General features: G+C 37.7%; 1 protein-coding gene across 1 annotated transcript in view; it reads right to left on the bottom strand.

The window, feature by feature from the left end:
• Positions 1 to 2,440: 2,440 nt before the first annotated feature.
• Positions 2,441 to 21,339, bottom strand: part of CD109 (CD109 molecule) — a 401,861-nt gene continuing 382,962 nt past the window's right edge. Inside the window, 3 exon segments of the mRNA XM_053710442.1 lie at positions 2,441 to 4,474; positions 15,890 to 15,992; positions 16,322 to 16,478. Of these exon segments, the coding sequence (XP_053566417.1) occupies positions 4,299 to 4,474; positions 15,890 to 15,992; positions 16,322 to 16,478 (436 nt within the window). The 3' untranslated portion in view covers positions 2,441 to 4,298.

Genomic DNA, 21,339 nt, shown 5'->3' with positions numbered 1-21,339 from the left:
ATCTGATAATTTCTTTTTTTATTTTGTGTAATTTAGTGTGTGTTTGTTTTTGTAATTTAGGTAATTGTATTTAATTAATTTAATTTATTTAATTGTAGTGTAAGGTTAGGTTTTATTGTAAGACAGGTTAGGTTTTATTTTACAGGTACATTTGTATTTATTTTAACTAGGTAGTTATTTTTCACTTATTTTAACTAGGTAGTCTATCTTCAGAATTAAGTTTATTTATTATCATCTAAGAATGAGTTTAACATAGCACTTCTGGTTTGAACATATCCGGGTCATGGGATCAGCATTTTGGCGCCAATTGTTTTTGGCGCCAAAAGGACACAACCATTAATATATAAGGAGCAAACTCACCAACCATATACTAGTCTTGAGAAAGGCCCTATAGGTGGGCCGAAACGCATTGGCAATATATGGTGAGATACAATTCAATTATTTGTAGCTTTCTGTAGACAGTACTGCTCTATGTTGTTTTTATTTCTTTTTCACAGGATTTGAAGATTAACACCTTCACAGCACTTCTATTACTATTTTGGATTACAATTACAGCGTTTTTCCCAACTCATCCTTTTAGTTTGGGATCACTATAGTTGTTACTTTCACATACTCCTTATTTTATATTTTTGCATTTTTCCACAAATTTTGTATTTTTCACATTTTTTCAGAATTTTGTATTTTTTGGATTAATTTTGGTTTTTTTTTCACTATCACACATTTTCATTTGGATTCTTGGACATATCTTTGTGGATTTGACTTTCTTTTTTCACACCCAGGAGGGAATCTGAGACATTGAGACACTTATATCACTTTAAACTATATCTACAGTGTGCAATACAATTTGTGAGTATTCCCTTGTTGTTAAGTTGATACTCAATACATCTTCATAACTGATTTGCACTAGGGGTCGCCCTCTTTTTTCCACATCTTTTATTTTCGTTGACTTCATTTTTTATTATTTATTATTTATATTTTTTATTGACTGTATTTATTATTGTATTATTTATGGATTGAATTTTTATTGTTTGGAAATCACGCTATTATCTAGCTGAAGAGTAGTCATTTTTTGTTTCATTGCCGTTCCTTGATACACGTGTTCTTATCCTATTGCCACTTTTTACGAATATTTTAATTATTCTACTTTTAACCTTTATGTTTTAACCATTAAGTCATGGATCCATGCAATATTGTGTAATATGCTTTATATGTTATTAAACTTTTAAGTGATTTATTTAGATAATTTCAATACATTTTCTCTATTATAATCATAGTTAACGTTCCTTTTGGACCTGGCCTTTGATTAGGCGCTCCTACAGCTTCTTCCTTGGTGATGTCAGGAGCAGCAGATTAGGGGTTAATAATTTTATTTTAGTGTTTGCGATGCGGGAGGGCCTCGGTTTAGGGGTTAATAGGTAGTTTATGGGTGTTAGTGTACTTTTTAGCACTTTAGTTATGAGTTTTATGCTACAGCTTTGTAGCGTAAAACTCTTAACTACTGACTTTAGAATGAGTTACGAATCTTGTGGGATAGGCTGTATCGCTCAATTTTTGGCCTCCCAGAAAAAGCTTGTAATATCGGCGCTATGGAAGTCCCATTGAAAAAAGACTTTACGCAAATTGCATAAGTTAATTTGCGTTAAGGCCAAAAAAGTTTGCGGTACAGCTGTACCTACAAGACTCAGAATAGCAGCGGTTACTCATAACGCAAAACTCGTAATCTAGCTGTATGTTAATTAAAACTTTTTTTAAGTTTAAAGGTATTTGAGTGGAAAGGGCTCCAATGTGTATATATACATATATGAACACATAAATACACATATATAAGCATACACACACACATATATATATATATATATATATACTGTATACACCTATACATATTTAGACATACATACTGTATATACATTATAGCCCTTTCCAATCAAATACCTTGTCATATACCATATACCTTTTAATACTTAAAAAAACATATTAATATTTATATGAATAATGTTTATCAGAAACTGTATATATGAGTGTAATACTTTATTTAAATGCATTTATGTTGTGTTTGCTGCACATTTGTTTTTTAACCCTTACATTTTACACAAGGTCTTCACTCATGCTAAGTTAACATGTTTGCGATATTGCTTACTGCGTCCCACACTAACAATAGTGCTCCACTTGTATTCTAGCCCATAGATAAGTGTTGATAGATAAGTGCTGTGTTTGCTCTGATCCTGCTACAAAGAACACAGTAGCTGCAACCTCTTTTCCATCTGGCTACAGCAAATAAGATGACAGCTTTTCTAGTTGCCTAAAAATTTTAAGTTTTTTTGCTAACAAAATAACATTTTACATGCTTATAAGCATTTATTTTTTTGTGTGCAGATTGTTTGCCACATGGTGCTTATTTTTATATATTATGCATTTATAAATGAATTTAAAGGCTCTTAAATTAAAATTTACATTTTTATTTAAATACATTTTTTAAATTGCTAGATCTGTGCTACACCTGAAAAAGTTCAAATGTATGTCAAGTGATGGTTTATTTGCATTGCTTTTAAATTGCTTTTTTCTACTGCCTCTGCCAAAAAAAAAAAGTGCAAAACGGTCATTTAGTTAAAGGGACAGTCAACACCAGAATTTTTGTTGTTTAAAAAGATAGATAATCCCTTTATTACCCATTCCCCAGTTTTGCAAAACCAACACTGTTATATTAATACACTTTTTACTTCTGTGACTAACTTGTATCTAAGCATCTTCTGACCGCCCCTAATCACATGACTTTTAGTTATTATCTATTGACTTGCATTTTAGCCAATTAGTGCAGTGTCTGCCACTAGCCACGGGCGTGCTCACAATGCTATCTATATGGCCTACCTGAACTTGCTCTCCCCTGCTGTGAAAAGTAAATAAAATAGAGGCGGTCTTCAAGGGCTTAGAAATTATCATATGCACCTTCCTAGGTTTGCTTTCAACTAGAATACCAAGAGAACAAAGCAAAATTGTTGATAAAAGTAAATTGGAAAGTTGTTTAAAATTACATGCCCTATTTGAAAAATTTAAGTTTTTTTTGGACTTAACTGTCCCTTTAATGTTATACCATTTTGTTTTGTTTTTTGCTTAGGTAGTTGATAGTCAATGCAATTTTTTTTAATCAAATAGTTATTTCTATGGTATCAAGATATTCAATAACAAGTTGCAGATAACTTAAAATACAGTTGTGAATATTAAGCATTTTTCTTAGAGTACAATATATATATAATGACTGTAATTAGAGATAACATTACATTTTATTACATGGTATGAGCATGATTACTGTATGAAAATACAATTTGGCTAGGAAATGTATATTGCATAGACCATTTACAGTATTATTAGATAAACTTAAAGGGACATAATACTCATATGCTAAATCATTTGAAAGTGATGCAGTATAACTGTAAAAAGCTGACAGGAAAATATCACCTGGACATCTCTATTTAAAAAACGGAAGATATTTTACCTCACAACTTCCTCAGCTCAGCAGAGTAAGTTCTGTGTAAAAAGTTATACTCAGCTGCTGCCCAGCTGCAGGTAAAAAAATATATATGAAGAAATGAATAGCAGCCAATCAGCATCAACAGTGCTGAGGTCATGAACTATTTTACTGTGATCTCATGAGATTTAACTTAAAGGGACATGAAAAACAATTTTTTTCTTTCATGATTTAGAAAGAGCATACAATTATAAACAACTTTCTAATTTACTTCTATTATCTAATTTGCTTTATTCTCTTGATATTCTTTGCTGAAAAGCATATCTAGATATGCTTAGTAGCTGCTGATTGGTAGCTGCACAAAGATGCCTCCTGTGATTGGTTCACTGTGTGCATTGCTATTTCTTCATTAAAGTATATCTAAAGAATGAAGCAAATTAGGTAATAGAAGTAAATTGGAATGCTGTTTAAAATTGTATTCTCTACCTTAATAATGAAAGAAAATGTTTGGGTATAGTGTCCCTTTAACTCTCATAAAATGTCATAGTAAACTTCCTTAAACTGAATAGTGAAATAAGATGTGTGTTCACGAAGCTCGCTCCTTTGCCTGTCCTGGGACAGACATACTGATTTGCTGCTTAGAAGTCCTTTACAATGGGATGTGGCTACTGAGGAATCTTTGAGGTAAAATATCTTTCTTTTTTACATAGAGATGTTCAGGTCATATTTTCCAGTCAGCTTTTTAAAGCTATGCTGCATTACTTTCAAGTGTTTCAACATTTGGGTATCATTGCCCTTTAATTAATAGGCATATATACAATTATTTTACGATAGTTTACAGTAGTAACATTTGTAATATAAGCATGATCATTAGTAGACACATTACAACTGGATGCTGCTGAAATCCAATTGTTCCATTGTCTAAACAATCAGTGCAGCCATTTTTGCAGTATGAACAAAAAGATCGCTTTTTCAGAATTTCTGAGTTATAGCTTCTCACAGTCCTCCGTCCTGTTTAAAGAAAATAAAATTGTGAACAGAAGGTTCAAAAACCTTAATAAATAGTTGCTTTTAAATAGCTACTTTTAATAGTTTTAATTGTAAACACATTGAAACTAATAATTCTCAATTTTTATAACTTTACAATGTAAATATATTAATTACAGATAACACTATCTACTTGGAAGAAGGCAGAAGCTTCTTAAACATTTGGTGGGTCCTTACTTTATTGTCTCCTCCTCAGATTTAATGGTTAGCCAAACCATTGCGAGAAAGATAAAAGTAGAGAAATTAACAGTGCAGCACCCAAGGGCAGACATTGCAATAGGCTGCATCTACTACAAAAGGAAAGATTACAATGGTCCATTATGTGCTGTCACTAATACTAAGACATCTTTAGTCTGCATGTATCATCCAAAGAGACTGGGCCTAGATACGTTGCCTTTGCTTGGGCACACATTTTTATGTACATATATAAAATTATTTGGTTTTCAGCAGAACTTAAAGGGATGTAAAACCCAAAATGTTTCTTTTGTGATTCAATTTTAAATAAATTCCCAGTTTATTTTTATTATCAATTTTGCTTCATTCTCTTGGTTATTTTATTATTTAATAAAGGAGCAGCAATGCCCCACTGATAACTAGCTGAACACATCGGTAAGCCAATGATGCTGCATATAATTGCAGCCACCAATCAGCAGCTAGCTCCCAGCTCTTAAACCTACCTAGGTATGCTTTGCAACAAAGGATACCAAAAGAACAAATCAAATAAGATAATAGAAGTAAATTGGAAAAAAAAACAAAATTGTATGCTCTATTTGAATCACAAAAGGACATTTTTATATTTAATTTCCCTTTAAACTTTTGTAAATATATAATGACAGAGCATAATCCTAATTCCAATTGGTTCTGTGTCACATTTTTAAAAGAAAATTAAAAAAAAACATAATTTATGCTTACCTGATAAATTTATTTCTCTTGTGGTGTATCCAGTCCACGGATCATCCATTACTTGTGGGATATTCTCCTTCCCAACAGGAAGTTGCAAGAGGATCACCCACAGCAGAGCTGCTATATAGCTCCTCCCCTAACTGCCATATCCAGTCATTCGACCGAAACAAGCTGAGAAAGGAGAAACCATAGGGTGCAGTGGTGACTGTAGTTTCAATTAAAATTTAGACCTGCCTTAAAAAGACAGGGCAGGCCGTGGACTGGATACACCACAAGAGAAATAAATTTATCAGATACGCATAAATTATGTTTTCTCTTGTAAGGTGTATCCAGTCCACGGATCATCCATTACTTGTGGGATACCAATACCAAAGCTAAAGTACACGGATGAAGGGAGGGACAAGGCAGGCTTAAATGGAAGGACCCACTGCCTGTAGAACCTTTCTCCCAAAAATAGCCTCCGAAGAAGCAAAAGTATCAAATTTGTAAAATTTTGAAAAGGTATGAAGCGAAGACCAAGTCGCCGCCTTGCAAATCTGTTCAACAGAAGCCTCATTTTTAAAGGCCCAGGTGGAAGCCACAGCTCTAGTAGAATGAGCTGTAATCCTTTCAGGGGGCTGCTGTCCAGCAGTCTCATAGGCTAAGTGTATCACGCTCCGAAGCCAAAAAGAAAGAGGTTGCCGAAGCTTTTTGACCTCTCCTCTGTCCAGAGTAAACAACAAACAGTGTAGATGTTTGGCGAAAATCTTTAGTAGCTTGTAAGTAAAACTTTAAAGCACGGACCACGTCCAGACTATGTAAAAGACGTTCCTTTTTTGAAGAAGGATTAGGACACAATGATGGAACAACAATCTCTTGATTGATATTCTTGTTAGAAACTACCTTAGGTAAAAACCCAGGTTTTGTACGCAGAACTACCTTATCTGAATGGAAAATCAGATAAGGAAAATCACATTGTAAAGCAGATAACTCAGAGACTCTCCGAGCCGAGGAAATAGCCATCAAAAACAGAACTTTCCAAGATAAAAATTTTGATATCAATGGAATGAAGGGGTTCAAACGGAACCCCTTGAAGAACTTTAAGAAACAAGTTTAAGCTCCATGGGGGAGCAACAGGTTTAAACACAGGCTTAATTCTAACCAAAGCCTGACAAAAAGCTTGAACGTCTGGAACTTCTGCCAGACGCTTGTGCAAAAGAATAGACAGAGCAGAAATCTGTCCCTTTAAAGAACTAGCTGATAATCCTTTTTCCAAACCCTCTTGGAGAAAGGACAATATCCTAGGAATCCTAACCTTACTCCATGAGTAATTCTTGGATTCACACCAATAAAGGTATTTACGCCATATCTTATGGTAGATTTTCCTGGTAACAGGCTTTCGTGCCTGTATAAGGGTATCAATGACTGACTCGGAGAAGCCACGCTTTGATAAAATCAAGCGTTCAATCTCCATGCAGTCAGTCTCAGAGAAATTAGATTTGGATGATTGAAAGGACCTTGTAGTAGAAGGTCTTGTCTCAGAGGCAGGGTCCATGGTGGAAAAGATGACATGTCCACTAGGTCTGCATACCAGGTCCTGCGTGGCCACGCAGGCGCTATCAAGATCACCGATGCTCTCTCCTGTTTGATTTTGGCAATCAGTCGAGGGAGCAGAGGAAACGGTGGAAACACATAAGCCAGGTTGAAGAACCAAGGCGCTACTAGAGCATCTATCAGTGCCGCTTCTGGGTCCCTGGACCTGGATCCGTAACAAGGAAGCTTGGCGTTCTGGCGAGATGCCATGAGATCCAGTTCTGGTTTGCCCCAATGATGAACCAATTGAGCAAACACCTCCGGATGGAGTTCCCACTCCCCCGGATGAAAAGTCTGACGACTTAGAAAATCCGCCTCCCAGTTCTCTACACCTGGGATATGGATTGCTGATAGGTGGCAAGAGTGAGTCTCTGCCCAGCAAATTATTTGGAGACTTCTAACATCGCTAGGGAACTCCTGGTTCCCCCTTGATGGTTGATGTAAGCCACAGTCGTGATGTTGTCCGACTGAAATCTGATGAACCTCAGGGTTGCTAACTGAGGCCAAGCTAGAAGAGCATTGAATATTGCTCTTAACTCCAGAATATTTATTGGGAGGAGTTTCTCCTCCTGAGTCCACGATCCCTGAGCCTTCAGGGAATTTCAGACTGCACCCCAACCTAGAAGGCTGGCATCTGTTGTTACAATTGTCCAATCTGGCCTGCAAAAAGGTCATACCTTTGGACAGATGGACCCAAGATAGCCACCAGAGAAGAGAATCTCTGGTCTCTTGATCCAGATTTAGTAGAGGGGACAAATCTGTGTAATCCCCATTCCACTGACTGAGTATGCATAGTTGCAGCGGTCTGAGATGTAGGCGCGCAAACGGAACTATGTCCATCACCACCACCATCAAGCCGATTACTTCCATACACTGAGCCACCGAAAGGCGCGGAATAGAATGAAGAACACGGCAAGATTTTAGAAGCTTTGATAACCTGGATTCTGTCAGGTAAATCTTCATTTTTACAGAATCTATCAGAGTCCCTAGGAAGGAGACTCTTGTGAGTGGGGATAGAGAACTCTTTTCCTTGTTCACCTTCCACCCATGTGACCTGAGAAATGCCAGAACTATGTCCATATGTGACTTGGCAATCTGAAAGCTTGACGCCTGTATCAGGATGTCGTCCAGATAAGGTGCCACTGATATACCTCGCGGTCTTAGGACCGCCAGAAGCGATCCCAGAACCTTTGTAAAGATTCTTGGAGCTGTAGCTAACCCGAAGGGAAGAGCCACAAATTGGTAATGCCTGTCCAGAAAGGCAAATCTTAGGAACCGATGATGATCTTTGTGAATCGGTATGTGAAAGTAAGCATCCTTCAAATCCACTGTGGTCATGTACTGACCTTCCTGGATCATAGGCAGGATGGTCCGAATAGTTTCCATTTTGAACGATGGAACTCTGAGGAATTTGTTTAAGATCTTTAAATCCAAAATGGGTCTGAAAGTTCCCTCTTTTTTGGGAACCACAAACAGATTTGAATAAAAACCCTGTCCCTGTTCCAACTGTGGAACTGGACAGATCACTCCCATAACTAGGAGGTCTTGCACACAGCGTAAGAATGCCTCTTTCTTTATCTGGTTTACAGATAATCTCGAAAGGTGAAATCTCCCTTGAGGAGGGGAAGCTTTGAAGTCCAGAAGATAGCAGAATATGGGGCGATAGTAAGCGCTAAATAGCTTAAAAGGCTGGAAACTAAATTCTGGCGAAAATTATTTTTATTCCATATACATTCAAATTAAAATCACAGATAAACTTTAGCGCTCGGTACTCATACCTAAGCATTTAGAAGTCCAGAAGATATCCCTGAGATATGATCTCCAACGCCCAGGGATCCTGAACATCTCTTGCCCACGCCTGGGCGAAGAGAGAAAGTCTGCCCCCTACTAGATCCGTTACCGGATAGGGGGTCATTCCTTCATGCTGTCTTAAAGGCAGCAGCAGGCTTTCTGGCCTGCTTGCCCTTGTTCCAGGACTGGTTAGATTTCCAGCCCGGCTTGGATTGAGCAAAAGTTCCCTCTTGTTTTGTAGCAGAGGAAGTTGATGCTGCACTTGCCTTGAAGTTTCGAAAGGCACGAAAATTAGACTGTTTGGCCTTTGATTTGGCCCTGTCTTGAGGAAGGGTATGACCCTTATGTGACAAAACCAATCTCGCCACTGTACATTGGAGGGCCTGTTATGGAACATTCTTTGGGCTGGAGGTACATGGGCTTAAGGATACCCAGAGACTGCATGGAAATATGGAATTTTATATGCTGGACACCCCATGTACTTTCATAACTCTGTCTTATGTCTATGTCACCCTGTATCCATAAATACAGGATGGGTACAGGGTGTGAGTGCCCCTTGTGGGAGCAATTGTGACTCTATAAGCCAAGTGGGCATAAAAGACTTTATAGCTAATAAGAACTGTTCCTATATTCAGTAATAAGATGTATTCTATGTATGTTTCAGATCTGATTGTGTCTCAGGAGTCTGTCTGGGTAAACTGATTGTGTCCTTGTGTGATTATGTTAACTAGACTGCCCAACATCAGATTGTCTGAGTAAACGTTCTTCCCTAGTTAATTAACTTAATATGTTAATCTGTTTTACCTGTGAATAGACAATTGTTAGAGGTTTGATGCATTGTTCATATGTTTGCTTTACTGTTAAACCAATGCCCTTTGTAACCTGAAGCCAGGGTGTATAAATCTGTGTGCTGCCTTCAAATAAAGAGACATTCTGTTTTAAACCTGAATCTGGCTGGGTTGTGAATTGCTGATTCCCTATGCAGGACATTGTTCATCTGGTATTAACCCTTGGTACACTGTTGGTACTGTAACATTGGTGGCAGCGACGGAATGAACCTTATCGCCCAGAAGAGCAACTACACAAGCCAGTAACCTCAGGAAGAGGGGGATTATTACAATACTGACTAAGATGGAAAAGAGAAAAGTAAATTTTGCAGCTTTTAAAAACTTCCTGGAAACAGAAGGAGAGATTGATGGGTACCTTGCGGATTTTGAGAGGCAATGTGCACTACACAAGGTACCCGCAGAGGACTGGGTCACGATATTATCTGGAAAATTATCCGGCCGGGCCAGAGAGGCTTTTCGGGCCATTCCAGATGAGGAAGTCAGGGATTATAATACTGTAAAAGAGGCTCTGCTCTCCAGGTATGCGGTTACACCGGAGGCATACCGGAGGCGGTTCAGAGACACTGTTAAATTAGCTGGAGATTCCTACCTTGAGTGGGCATGTAAGGTGCACCGCACAGCAGCTCACTGGATAGCGGGGTGCCAAGCCATATCTGGGGAAGAGGTGCTGCAGCTATTCCTGTTGGAACATTGCTTCGACAAGTTACCCGCAGGAGTTCGAGAGTGGGTTCGGGACCATAAACCCTCCACCCTGCAGGAAGCGGCTCGCTTGGCAGATGAGTATACGGATGCCCGCAAACTGGACACTGCTACCACTAAGCCCCCTGCTAGAGTGGAGTACAGATCCCCAGTCACCCCGGCGCACCGCTATACCACACGGCCTCCGGCCACGAACTACCCTCAGAGAGCCCTGTTCAATTTGCGGTGCTACTCACAACCTATTCGGTGCTTTAGATGTAAGCAACTAGGGCACAAAAGACCAGAGTGTCCCCTAAATGCAGCGAACCAAGCGCAGTCCTGGAGAAGACCCGCCGGCGGAATCCCACGTAATCCTCAGCCTAAGGCCCGCTACGTAGAGGCGCAAGAATGCTGGAGCATCCTACATGAGGCAGACCTTGTGCAAGCTGCCCATCGGAATAACCGGCAACTGGTTAAAGTGAATGGGAAGAAGGTCAGTGGTCTACGGGATACTGGTGCTACCATGACCTTGCTTCAAAAGAACTTGGTGTCTGAGAAACAGTACACGGGAGACACTGTGGCTGTGAGGTTAGCAGGGGGCGATGTGTTCAGCCTACCTGTTGCCAGGGTACATTTGGATTGGGGAGTGGGCGCTAGACCTGTGAATGTGGGGGTCAAGAAGGACTTACCTGCTGATGTTCTTCTTGGAAATGACTTGGCCCCCCTTGTTTCTGCCTACGCTCCTATGGGTCCCGCTGATGTTAACTCTGTGACTACCCGTGCCCAGATCCATGCAGCAGAGACTGACCCACCTGCTGCTAAGCCCCAGGACGATGAGCTCAGTAAATCTCTATCCGCTATTGATATGTGGAGGTCCCGTTACAATGCGCTGATGAAGGAGAAGAGGAGCGCAGAGGAAAAAGCACGTTTAGAACGTGAATCTCTGCTAGACAAGCTGCACCGACAGACTGCAGAAAACACCAGCTTGAGAGTGGGACATGAAACCTTAAAGACAAACTTAGCGACACTTGAGGAGAAGCTGACGCTGGCTCATAGTGAGGTGCAGCAACTCAAGGGCACCCTATGTCAGTATGAAGGGATTGTGGATACCTATAAAGAGCAGGTACAGAAAACTCGTAAAGAAGCTGATGGGATTTTGAAGGACTGTTTGGCCCTGGTCTGGGCACTGAGGAATTTGAACCCTTGTTTGTATGGACAGGAATTCTCTCTCATAACGGGAATCCAGATGGATTGTCCCAGCAAACTGACATGCCTACCAGGCGCTCTGGTGGTATATGGCACATTATATACCCTGGACAGCCGAGCATGACAAACCAGAGGGAGAGGAGTTTGATGGTCCTGGCTTGTTATGGGAGTCCTTTGCAGAGCCTGACTTTGGGAGCCCAGACTCCATTCCCCAGCGGCAGGCTGCGTTACAAGGGGTAGGGACAGTTGGTCCTGTCCCCCAGCAACACGGCTGTTTAGCCAAAGGGGAGACGAATGGTCTCCCCCTCCAGCAGCACAGCTATGTATCCAAAGGGGAGACAGTCGGTCTCCCCCTCCAGCAACCAGGCTCCCACCAGGCTACTTCCATGGTAGTGCTGGCACCCGGGCAGAGTACAGCTGGTCTCTGCCCACCTCGCAACCCACCAATTCAGCGTACCAGTCCCCCACACAGCTGTGGTGAGGTACCTGGACATGGACAAGTTTTCCCCGTACTCAGGTGTAGTAACCATTTATTGTGGGTGGGCTGTACTACTAATTGTGTTTTATGGGTGGGTTGCTGGACTAACCAGGGCACTGACCGGCAGGAGGTCAGATACCCTGTTAGTCTGTTTGGAAAAGGGGAGAGATGTGACAAAACCAATCTCGCCACTGTACATTGGAGGGCCTGTTATGGAACATTCTTTGGGCTGGAGGTACATGGGCTTAAGGATACCCAGAGACTGCATGGAAATATGGAATTTTATATGCTGGACACCCCATGTACTTTCATAACTCTGTCTTATGTCTATGTCACCCTGTATCCATAAATACAGGATGGGTACAGGGTGTGAGTGCCCCTTGTGGGAGCAATTGTGACTCTATAAGCCAAGTGGGCATAAAAGACTTTATAGCTAATAAGAACTGTTCCTATATTCAGTAATAAGATGTATTCTATGTATGTTTCAGATCTGATTGTGTCTCAGGAGTCTGTCTGGGTAAACTGATTGTGTCCTTGTGTGATTATGTTAACTAGACTGCCCAACATCAGATTGTCTGAGTAAACGTTCTTCCCTAGTTAATTAACTTAATATGTTAATCTGTTTTACCTGTGAATAGACAATTGTTAGAGGTTTGATGCATTGTTCATATGTTTGCTTTACTGTTAAACCAATGCCCTTTGTAACCTGAAGCCAGGGTGTATAAATCTGTGTGCTGCCTTCAAATAAAGAGACATTCTGTTTTAAACCTGAATCTGGCTGGGTTGTGAATTGCTGATTCCCTATGCAGGACATTGTTCATCTGGTATTAACCCTTGGTACACTGTTGGTACTGTAACACCTTACCTCCAGAAATATCAGCAATAATTTCCTTCAAACCAGGCCCGAATAGGGTCTGCCCCTTGAAGGGAATGTTAAGTAATTTAGACTTTGAAGTCACGTCAGCTGACCAAGATTTAAGCCATAGCGCCCTATGCGCCTGGATGGCGAATCCAGAATTCTTAGCCGTTAGTTTAGTCAAATGAACAATGGCATCAGAAACAAAAGAATTAGCTAGCTTAAGTGTTCTAAGCTTGTCAAGTATTTCAGTCAATGGAGTAGCTGTCTGAAAGGCCTCTTCCAGAGACTCAAACCAGAACGCCGCAGCAGCAGTGACAGGCGCAATGCATGCAAGGGGCTGCAGGATAAAACCTTGTTGAATAAACATTTTCTTAAGGTAACCTTCTAATTTTTTATCCATTGGATCTGAAAAAGCACAACTGTCCTCGGCAGGGATAGTGGTACGCTTTGCTAAAGTAGAAACTGCTCCCTCCACCTTAGGGACCGTCTGCCATAAGTCCCGTGTGGTGGCGTCTATTGGAAAAAAAATTCTAAAAATAGGAGGGGGGGGGGGGGGGGGGGGAAACAGCACACCGGGTCTATCCCACTCCTTATTAATAATTTCTGTAAACCTTTTAGGTATTGGAAAAACATCAGTACACACCGGCACTGCATAGTATTTATCCAGTCTACACAATTTCTCTGGCACTGCAATTGTGTCACAGTCATTCAGAGCAGCTAATACCTCACCAAGTAATACACGGAGGTTCTCAAGCTTAAATTTAAAAGTAGAAATATCTGAATCAGGTTTCCTCGAATCAGAAATGTCACCCACAGACTGAAGCTCTCCTTCCTCAGCTTCTGCATATTGTGACGCAGTATCAGACATGGGCCTTAAAGCATCTGTGCGCTCTGTATTACGTCTAACCCCAAAGCTATTGCACTTTCCTCTAAATTCAGGCAGTCTGGCTAATACCGCTGACAGGGTATTATCCATGATTGCCACCATGTCCTGCAAAGTAATCGCTATCGGTGTCTTTGATGTACTTGGCGCCATTTTAGCGTGAGTCCCTTGAGCGGGAGTCAAAGGATCCGACACGTGGGGGGAGTTAGTTGGCATAACTTCCCCCTCGTCAGAATCCTCTGGTGATAATTTTTTTAAAGATAACAGCTGATCTTTATTGTTTAAAGTGAAATCAATACATTTAGTACACATTCTCCTATGGGGTTCCACCATGGCTTTTAAACATAATGAACAAGGAGTTTCCTCTATGTCAGACATGTTTATACAGACTAGCAATGAGACTAGCAAGCTTGGAAAACACTTTAAAACAAGTTAACAAGCAATATAAAAATCGTTACTGTGCCTTTAAGAGAAACAAATTTTGCCAAAATTTGAAATAACAGTGAAAAAAGGCAGTTAAACTAACAACATTTTTACAGTGTATGTAACAAGTTAGCAGAGCATTGCACCCACTTGCAAATGGATGATTAACCCCTTAATACAAAAAACGGATTAACAAACATTTTTTAAACAGTCACAACTGCCACAGCTCCACTGTGGCTTTACCTTCCTCAATACACGACTTTTGAAGCCTTTTGAGCCCTTCAGAGATGTCCTATAGCATGCAGGGGACTGCTGAGGGAAGCTGAATGTCTCTGTCTGTAATTTTAACTGCGCAAAAAAGCTCTAAAATAGGCCCCTCCCACTCATACTACAACAGTGGAAAGCCTCAGGAAACTGTTTCTAGGCAAAAATCAAGCCAGCCATGTGGAAAAAACTAGGCCCCAATAAGTTTAAACACCAAAGCATATATAAAAACGATTAAACATGCCAGCAAACGTTTTATATTGCCATATTATCAGAGTATATATCTCTGGTAGTAAGCCTGATACAAGTCGCTATTAAATCACTGTTTTTAGGCTTAACTTACATTAATCAGGTATCAGCAGCATTTTCTAGTCCCTAGAAAAACTTAAAACTGCACATACCTCATTGCAGGATAACCTGCACGCCATTTTCCCTCTGAAGTTACCTCACTCCTCAGACATATGTGAGAACAGCAGTGGATCTTAGTTACTTCTGCTAAGATCATAGAAAAACGCAGGCAGATTCTTCTTCTAAATGCTGCCTGAGATAAAATAGTACAACTCCGGTACCATTTAAAAACAATAAACTTTTGATTGAAGAAAAAACTAACTATATTACACCACTTTCCTCTTACTACCTCCAGCTATGTTGAGAGTTGCAAGAGAATGACTGGATATGGCAGTTAGGGGAGGAGCTATATAGCAGCTCTGCTGTGGGTGATCCTCTTGCAACTTCCTGTTGGGAAGGAGAATATCCCACAAGTAATGGATGATCCGTGGACTGGATACACCTTACAAGAGAAATAGTAGCACATTTTAGCTAAAACAAGCAAGCTCGGTGACCACATCCAGGCAAATTTCCTTTAAATGAATTCCTCTCTAATATATGAGGCATTTAAGTTAATTTACACTGTGCATGCACATATATATATGGGTTGCACATGCACCAAATTGCAAATCGGAAAAAATCTCAAAGGTTGTGTATTCTTGGAAGGAATAATTAATCCTACTCTTAATCTCATTGGAGCTTTTTTTCACAAAAGTTATGACCACACCACTGGCTTTTTGAGCGTAGACAGAATCCAAATGTGTCTACACAAGGTCTATATTCTTATAATAAATATTATTTAATAAAAACTGATAGTTTGTAACAAAAACTGTTTTGCAATTAAAGTTGCAAAAAATGCTTCTAAAGCAATTGGACTACTCTGCTGTCCATTTCAAATAATTATCTAATGACCTTCAAATTTAACAAATAACCTAAATTAATATTATTATTTTCTGCATTTAAAATGCACAGTCCATGCCTTCACCAACTAAACTATACTACAATATTAATTATAAATCAGTAAAACAATAGTCTAGATATTAAGCAAGCCACTATGGGAAGTTACAGATCTCAGCAGAACAACAGCTCTGTAGCTATCAGTAGCTGTGGGCCAGTCATTACAATTTTGATGGAATAGTGTACTTACTTGGATCATAGTAGTCTATGACTGACACAATGCCATCTTTATTATTGGCAATATCAAAGTCACGTATGGTACGAATATCCAGGCAAATCTGTGTTTCATTGAGCTGAAAGGAAAATGTATACATAAATCACTGTGAATTTTATATCATATAAAATCATAATATAATACTATATATAATTTATAATATTATATGGGACCAAACAATACATTGAGCAATAGAAAAATAAGCGATTTTAAATATGTGTTTTTTCTAAAACTGTAACAATTTTAAACCTTATGTTCCTACATTGTTAATTCACGGAACATAATAAATAGAATATTGCAATTTTATATTGTCAGAAAACGCTGAATGAAGAAAAAGAAAAAAAAAAACACCACAATGAATACAAAATGTTATAAATAATTAACTACATTTACAATTTTTCTACTTACAGAATCAAAATATATATAAACTATTCCAGTAATAGATTCCACTTTCTTTACGGGATACTTTATGGTGACACCGTCAGGTGATAAACTGAAGCCACTTAGTAAATTAACTTGCATAAGAATCATTCCACTTGAGGAAGAAGTATCCATGTCTAAACACCTAAACAGAATCAAAATAGAAATTATAAATTGATAAATAGACCATTGCTTTTATATATATATATATATATATATATATATATATATATATATATATACAGTATATATATATATATATATATATATATATATATATATATATATATACAGTATATATATATATATATACAGTATATATATATATATATATATACATATATATATATATATATATATATATATACATATATATATATATATATATATATATATATATATATATATATATATATATATATATATATATATATATATAGTATCTCACAAAAGTGAGTTCACCCCTCACATTTTTGTAAATATTTTATTATATCTTTTCATGTGACAACACTGAAGAAATGACACTTTGCTACAATGTAAAGTTGTGAGTGTACAGCCTGTATAACAGTGTAAATTTGCTGCCCCCTCAAAATAATTCAACACACAGCCATTAATATCTACAACAACACACTCCAAAACTTGTGATTATACCCATCATGCTAACATACAATTGGAATTCAGATGGTTTAGCAGTGGTACGGATGGAAATTGATTTCAATAGGTTTCTATGGAACTTGTGATTGCACAATCCGATTTTCAAACCTAGTTATGAAGATGGAAGTACTGTTAGTGACAAACACGACAGTGTGAGTGTGACTTAGAATCAAACATTAAATAAAAATATTAAAATACGCCATTTGTAGATGTTGGAGTCCTAATGTAACTTTCCTGCAGATCCCCTTAGCTGTACAGGATATCACATACTCAACACATATACATATGTATACCATACAAAACTCAGTGTAGTTAGGAGCGCTCACTTGCAGACAACCAATCCGTTCTTGATAAAACCGCACAATGGAGCGTGGGCGGGGACACAAACCTTTCCTGGACCTATGCAAAGGCTGCTACTATGGGTGGAACTGCTACTCATGCCCCAAACATGAATACAACACAACTTCAAAAAAAGTAGCGCACTGAGCAAGGTTGGCCAGTAAAGGTTGTATAAATCTCATCCACATCCAGCAGATAAAACTTCAAAAGTTTATTGTGAAAGTTTAAAAACACAACATAAATAGCAGTCAGCACAAAGATAAAACCAACAGGTAAGTATGTCCACTTTTGAAGTTTTATCTGCTGGATATGGATGCGATTTGTACAACCTTTACCGGCCACCCTTGCTCAGTGCGCAAGTTGTATACATTTGTATCTGTACCTATCCATATGTAAATGTTTGTCCTGTCTACTGCATACAGCCTGTACAAAAGTGATGAATAAGGCCTTTAATGAATTGATATCATGTATGTTAATATACCTCTACAATGTCTCCTGTGGTCATTTCAGAGTTTTTAACACATGTGCAAGATAATAGATGGTGTTCAAGTAGCATTGAAATGTTTACAAAGTTGTCCAAAATGCCCTTTCAAGGCTTTATCAAGTGTCTTGAGATGTGGAATTGGAAAAGTCCAAACTGGCCTTGGAAAGGTGTATGATTCCTGAGAACTTTTCAGCCCCATAGTAAAAATATGGCTTTTAGCAAGGATCCAAAACACATTTGCAGGTACAGGAAAAAGACAAAAATGTGTAATTGCATTGAATTGAAAGTGGCCTTTCGCCCACAAAAACTGTTTCAGACTTTAGATTGTGATCCAGGCCTATAGTTGTATGTCCCATAACTATGTGTACAAATTACATCACATTGAATGGTTATGACTTTGGTCAGTAAGAGAATTAAATCCCATTATCAACCTCTAACTAATTAGGCACTGAGAAGGACCAAGATGTTTAGAACAAATATTTTATACCTTAGTCTTGTTTTTTTCAAAAATTGTTTGAATATTTTCTGTGGAACAGTAACAAGCTATAATTTTGTTTCTTACTCTGCTGTTAAAGGGAAAGGAAACCCCCAAAAAATGATTACATGATTTGGATAGAACATACCATTTTAAACAAAGTTCAGCTTACTTATATTATCAAATTTTATTAAAGGGCCATGATACCCAAATGTTGAAACACTTGAAAGTGATGCAGCATAGCTGTAAAAAGCTGACTATAAATTATTACCTGAGCATCTCTATGTAAAAAAGAAAAATATTTTACCTCAAAATGTATTCACACCCCATTGTAAAGGACTTTAATCAGCAAATCAGTATGCCTGTCCCAGGACCAGCAAGGGAGCGAGCCTCATGCACACTTATGTTATTTCCCTATTCAGTTTAAGGAAGTTTACTATGAAATCTCATGAGAGTTAAGTGAAATATCATGAGATCACAGTAAAACAGTTCATGACCTCAGCACTGCTGATGCCAATTGGCTGCAGTTCATGTCTTCTTTTTTTTTTTTACCTTCAGCTGCACAGCAGCTGAAGTATAACTTTTTATACGGGAAATTGTGAGGTAAAATATCTTCCTTTTCTACATAGAAATGCTTATGCTGCATCAGTTTCAAGTGATTTAGCATATGAGTATTATGTCCCTTTAATTTTCTTGTTATCCTTTGCAGAAGGAACAGCAGTGCCCAACTGGCAGCTAGCTGAACACATCTAGTTAGCCAATCACAAGGGACACATACTGTATGTGCAGGCACCAATTAGCAACTAGTTCCCACTAGTGTAGGATATGTGAGTATTCTTTTTCAATAAGGGATACCAAGAGAACAAAGCACATTTTATAATAGAAGTGCATTTAAGAGTGTCTTAAAATAGCATGCTCTATCTGAATCATGCAAGTTTAATTTTGACTTTCCTATACCTTTGTATGACTACCTTACATAAATATTTTATTTTTCCAATTACATTCTATAAAACCATGCAACCTATTCATTTAGTGTACTAAGAAGCTATATATTTGAATACAGATCTATAACTAAATCACAAATTTGAACTATAGTCAACATTTCAATAATTATTATTTAATTTGAGAGATAATAGTAACCACAGCAATCTTAATACATCTTTCTGACTTACTAATTAGGGATGATAGTTATTTTTTATGTTTATTGATGTTTATCAATGGGAAAACAGTATCCTTCAATATGTTAACAGGGTTTTACGAACTATAAATACCAAAATATATGATGCAGCCATTTATTAGGTATAGGATGAAGATGTTCAGATGCAAATGTGCCACGTACATATAAAGGACCTTGACCTTCATGAGGTTTAAGTCATTTTTTTCTGAGGGATTTGATAGAGAATAACATACAATATCTGAAATAAAATAGTAAGATATTATAGTTGTTTTATCCCCAATTCTCAGTCTAGGGTCTGTCCCTTTGTGAGTGACCAGTAACAGGTGGTAATATATGATATTGCTCAGAAGGATATAATTAACTATTAGTGAAAATTCTTTCTTTGATTATATTTATCTTTGCCCCAATTATCTTGTCACCTCGGAAAACATTTAATCTGGGTCACCTGACAGATTGATAGTTGACACTTATGTATATATTAATCCTTACAAGCAAGTATAATAATTAATATGATACAGCAAGAAGTATCCAGTAACATTTTTCAGCTAAGATATTACATAATTTATAATAATTTATACCCATTTCAGATCAATCAGCTTGTTCTATACAATAAATGTAAAAGGTTAAATCTATACTTTAGTTTCCTCGTAACGCTCTCACCAATCTACATGAGGTATAGATAGACAATTATATTTTAATTCTACTCATGCATAGTTGTACGGCATGACATAATATAAAGGTAAATTAAGCATTGCTAAATGTCTATATACTTTTTTTTAATGGCATGGGAAGCTTTTTTCAATATATCTATGCAAATGCATGTCCTTGAAATTAACTTATTACTGTCTTAAAGGGACACTGTACCCAAAATTTTTCTTTCGTGATTCAGATTGAGCATGAAATTTTAAGCAACTTTCTAATTTACTCCTATTATCAAATTTTCTTCATTCTCTTGGTATCTTTATTTGAAATGCAAGAATGTAAGTTTAGATGCCGGACCATTTTTGGTGAGCAACCTGGGTTGTCCTTGCTGGTTGGTGGATAAATGCATCCACCAATAAAAAAGTGCTGTCCAGAGTACTGAAACCAAGAAAAAAGCTTAGATGCCTTCTTTTTCAAATAATTATAGCAAGAGAACAAAGAAAAATTGATAATAGGAGTAAATTAGAAAGTTGCTTAAAATGTCATGCTCTTTCTGAATTACAAAAGAAACAATTTGGGTACAGTGTCCCTTTAATCCTTAGTAACTAATACTATTCTAACAATACATTTCTATATTTTATAAATCCACTTTAACAAACCATTAAAAAGAAATGAAACAAATAGAGGGTACTTACTTTTAAACCCTGGATATACTACTATCTGTCACAATTACCTCTGAAACAATAACTATTTTATTATTGTATTCATTTAAATAGACTAAACACCTTTCTTGAGAAAAAACACAAAAATAACATTCAAGGAAGGATTAGCACAGTCTGTCTTATATGTATTCAGAGTACTGGTATTACAATTGGACTGAACATCCTGCACAGGGAAAAAAAAAAAGGCATAATTGATTTAATTCCTCTTTCTGTGTTTTCATGATTTATTAGCAAAATCCCCTTATATTGTTTAGCAACACTCACAAACAGGAATCTTGAAAGGACGTAATAACATTGTCAATTTGCATCACATATCCAGGAGCCGCGCCACACTCATATTTTTGGTCAGCTGTTAGCATGGAAACTTAATAAAAACAATATTGTGTTCATAGCTGACATGATGTCACATATGAAAAAACTTGAATGCACGGAATGCTGTTATTTTGTTGTGCTTTTATAACCTCAGTGATAGAAATGACAGGGAAATGAATTGGCAAAGTTGTTGACCTTTCA

The sequence above is a fragment of the Bombina bombina genome, chromosome 4 (genome assembly GCF_027579735.1).
Source record: "Bombina bombina isolate aBomBom1 chromosome 4, aBomBom1.pri, whole genome shotgun sequence".
NCBI lineage: Eukaryota > Metazoa > Chordata > Amphibia > Anura > Bombinatoridae > Bombina > Bombina bombina.
This window is presented reverse-complemented; position numbering and strand designations above follow the sequence as displayed.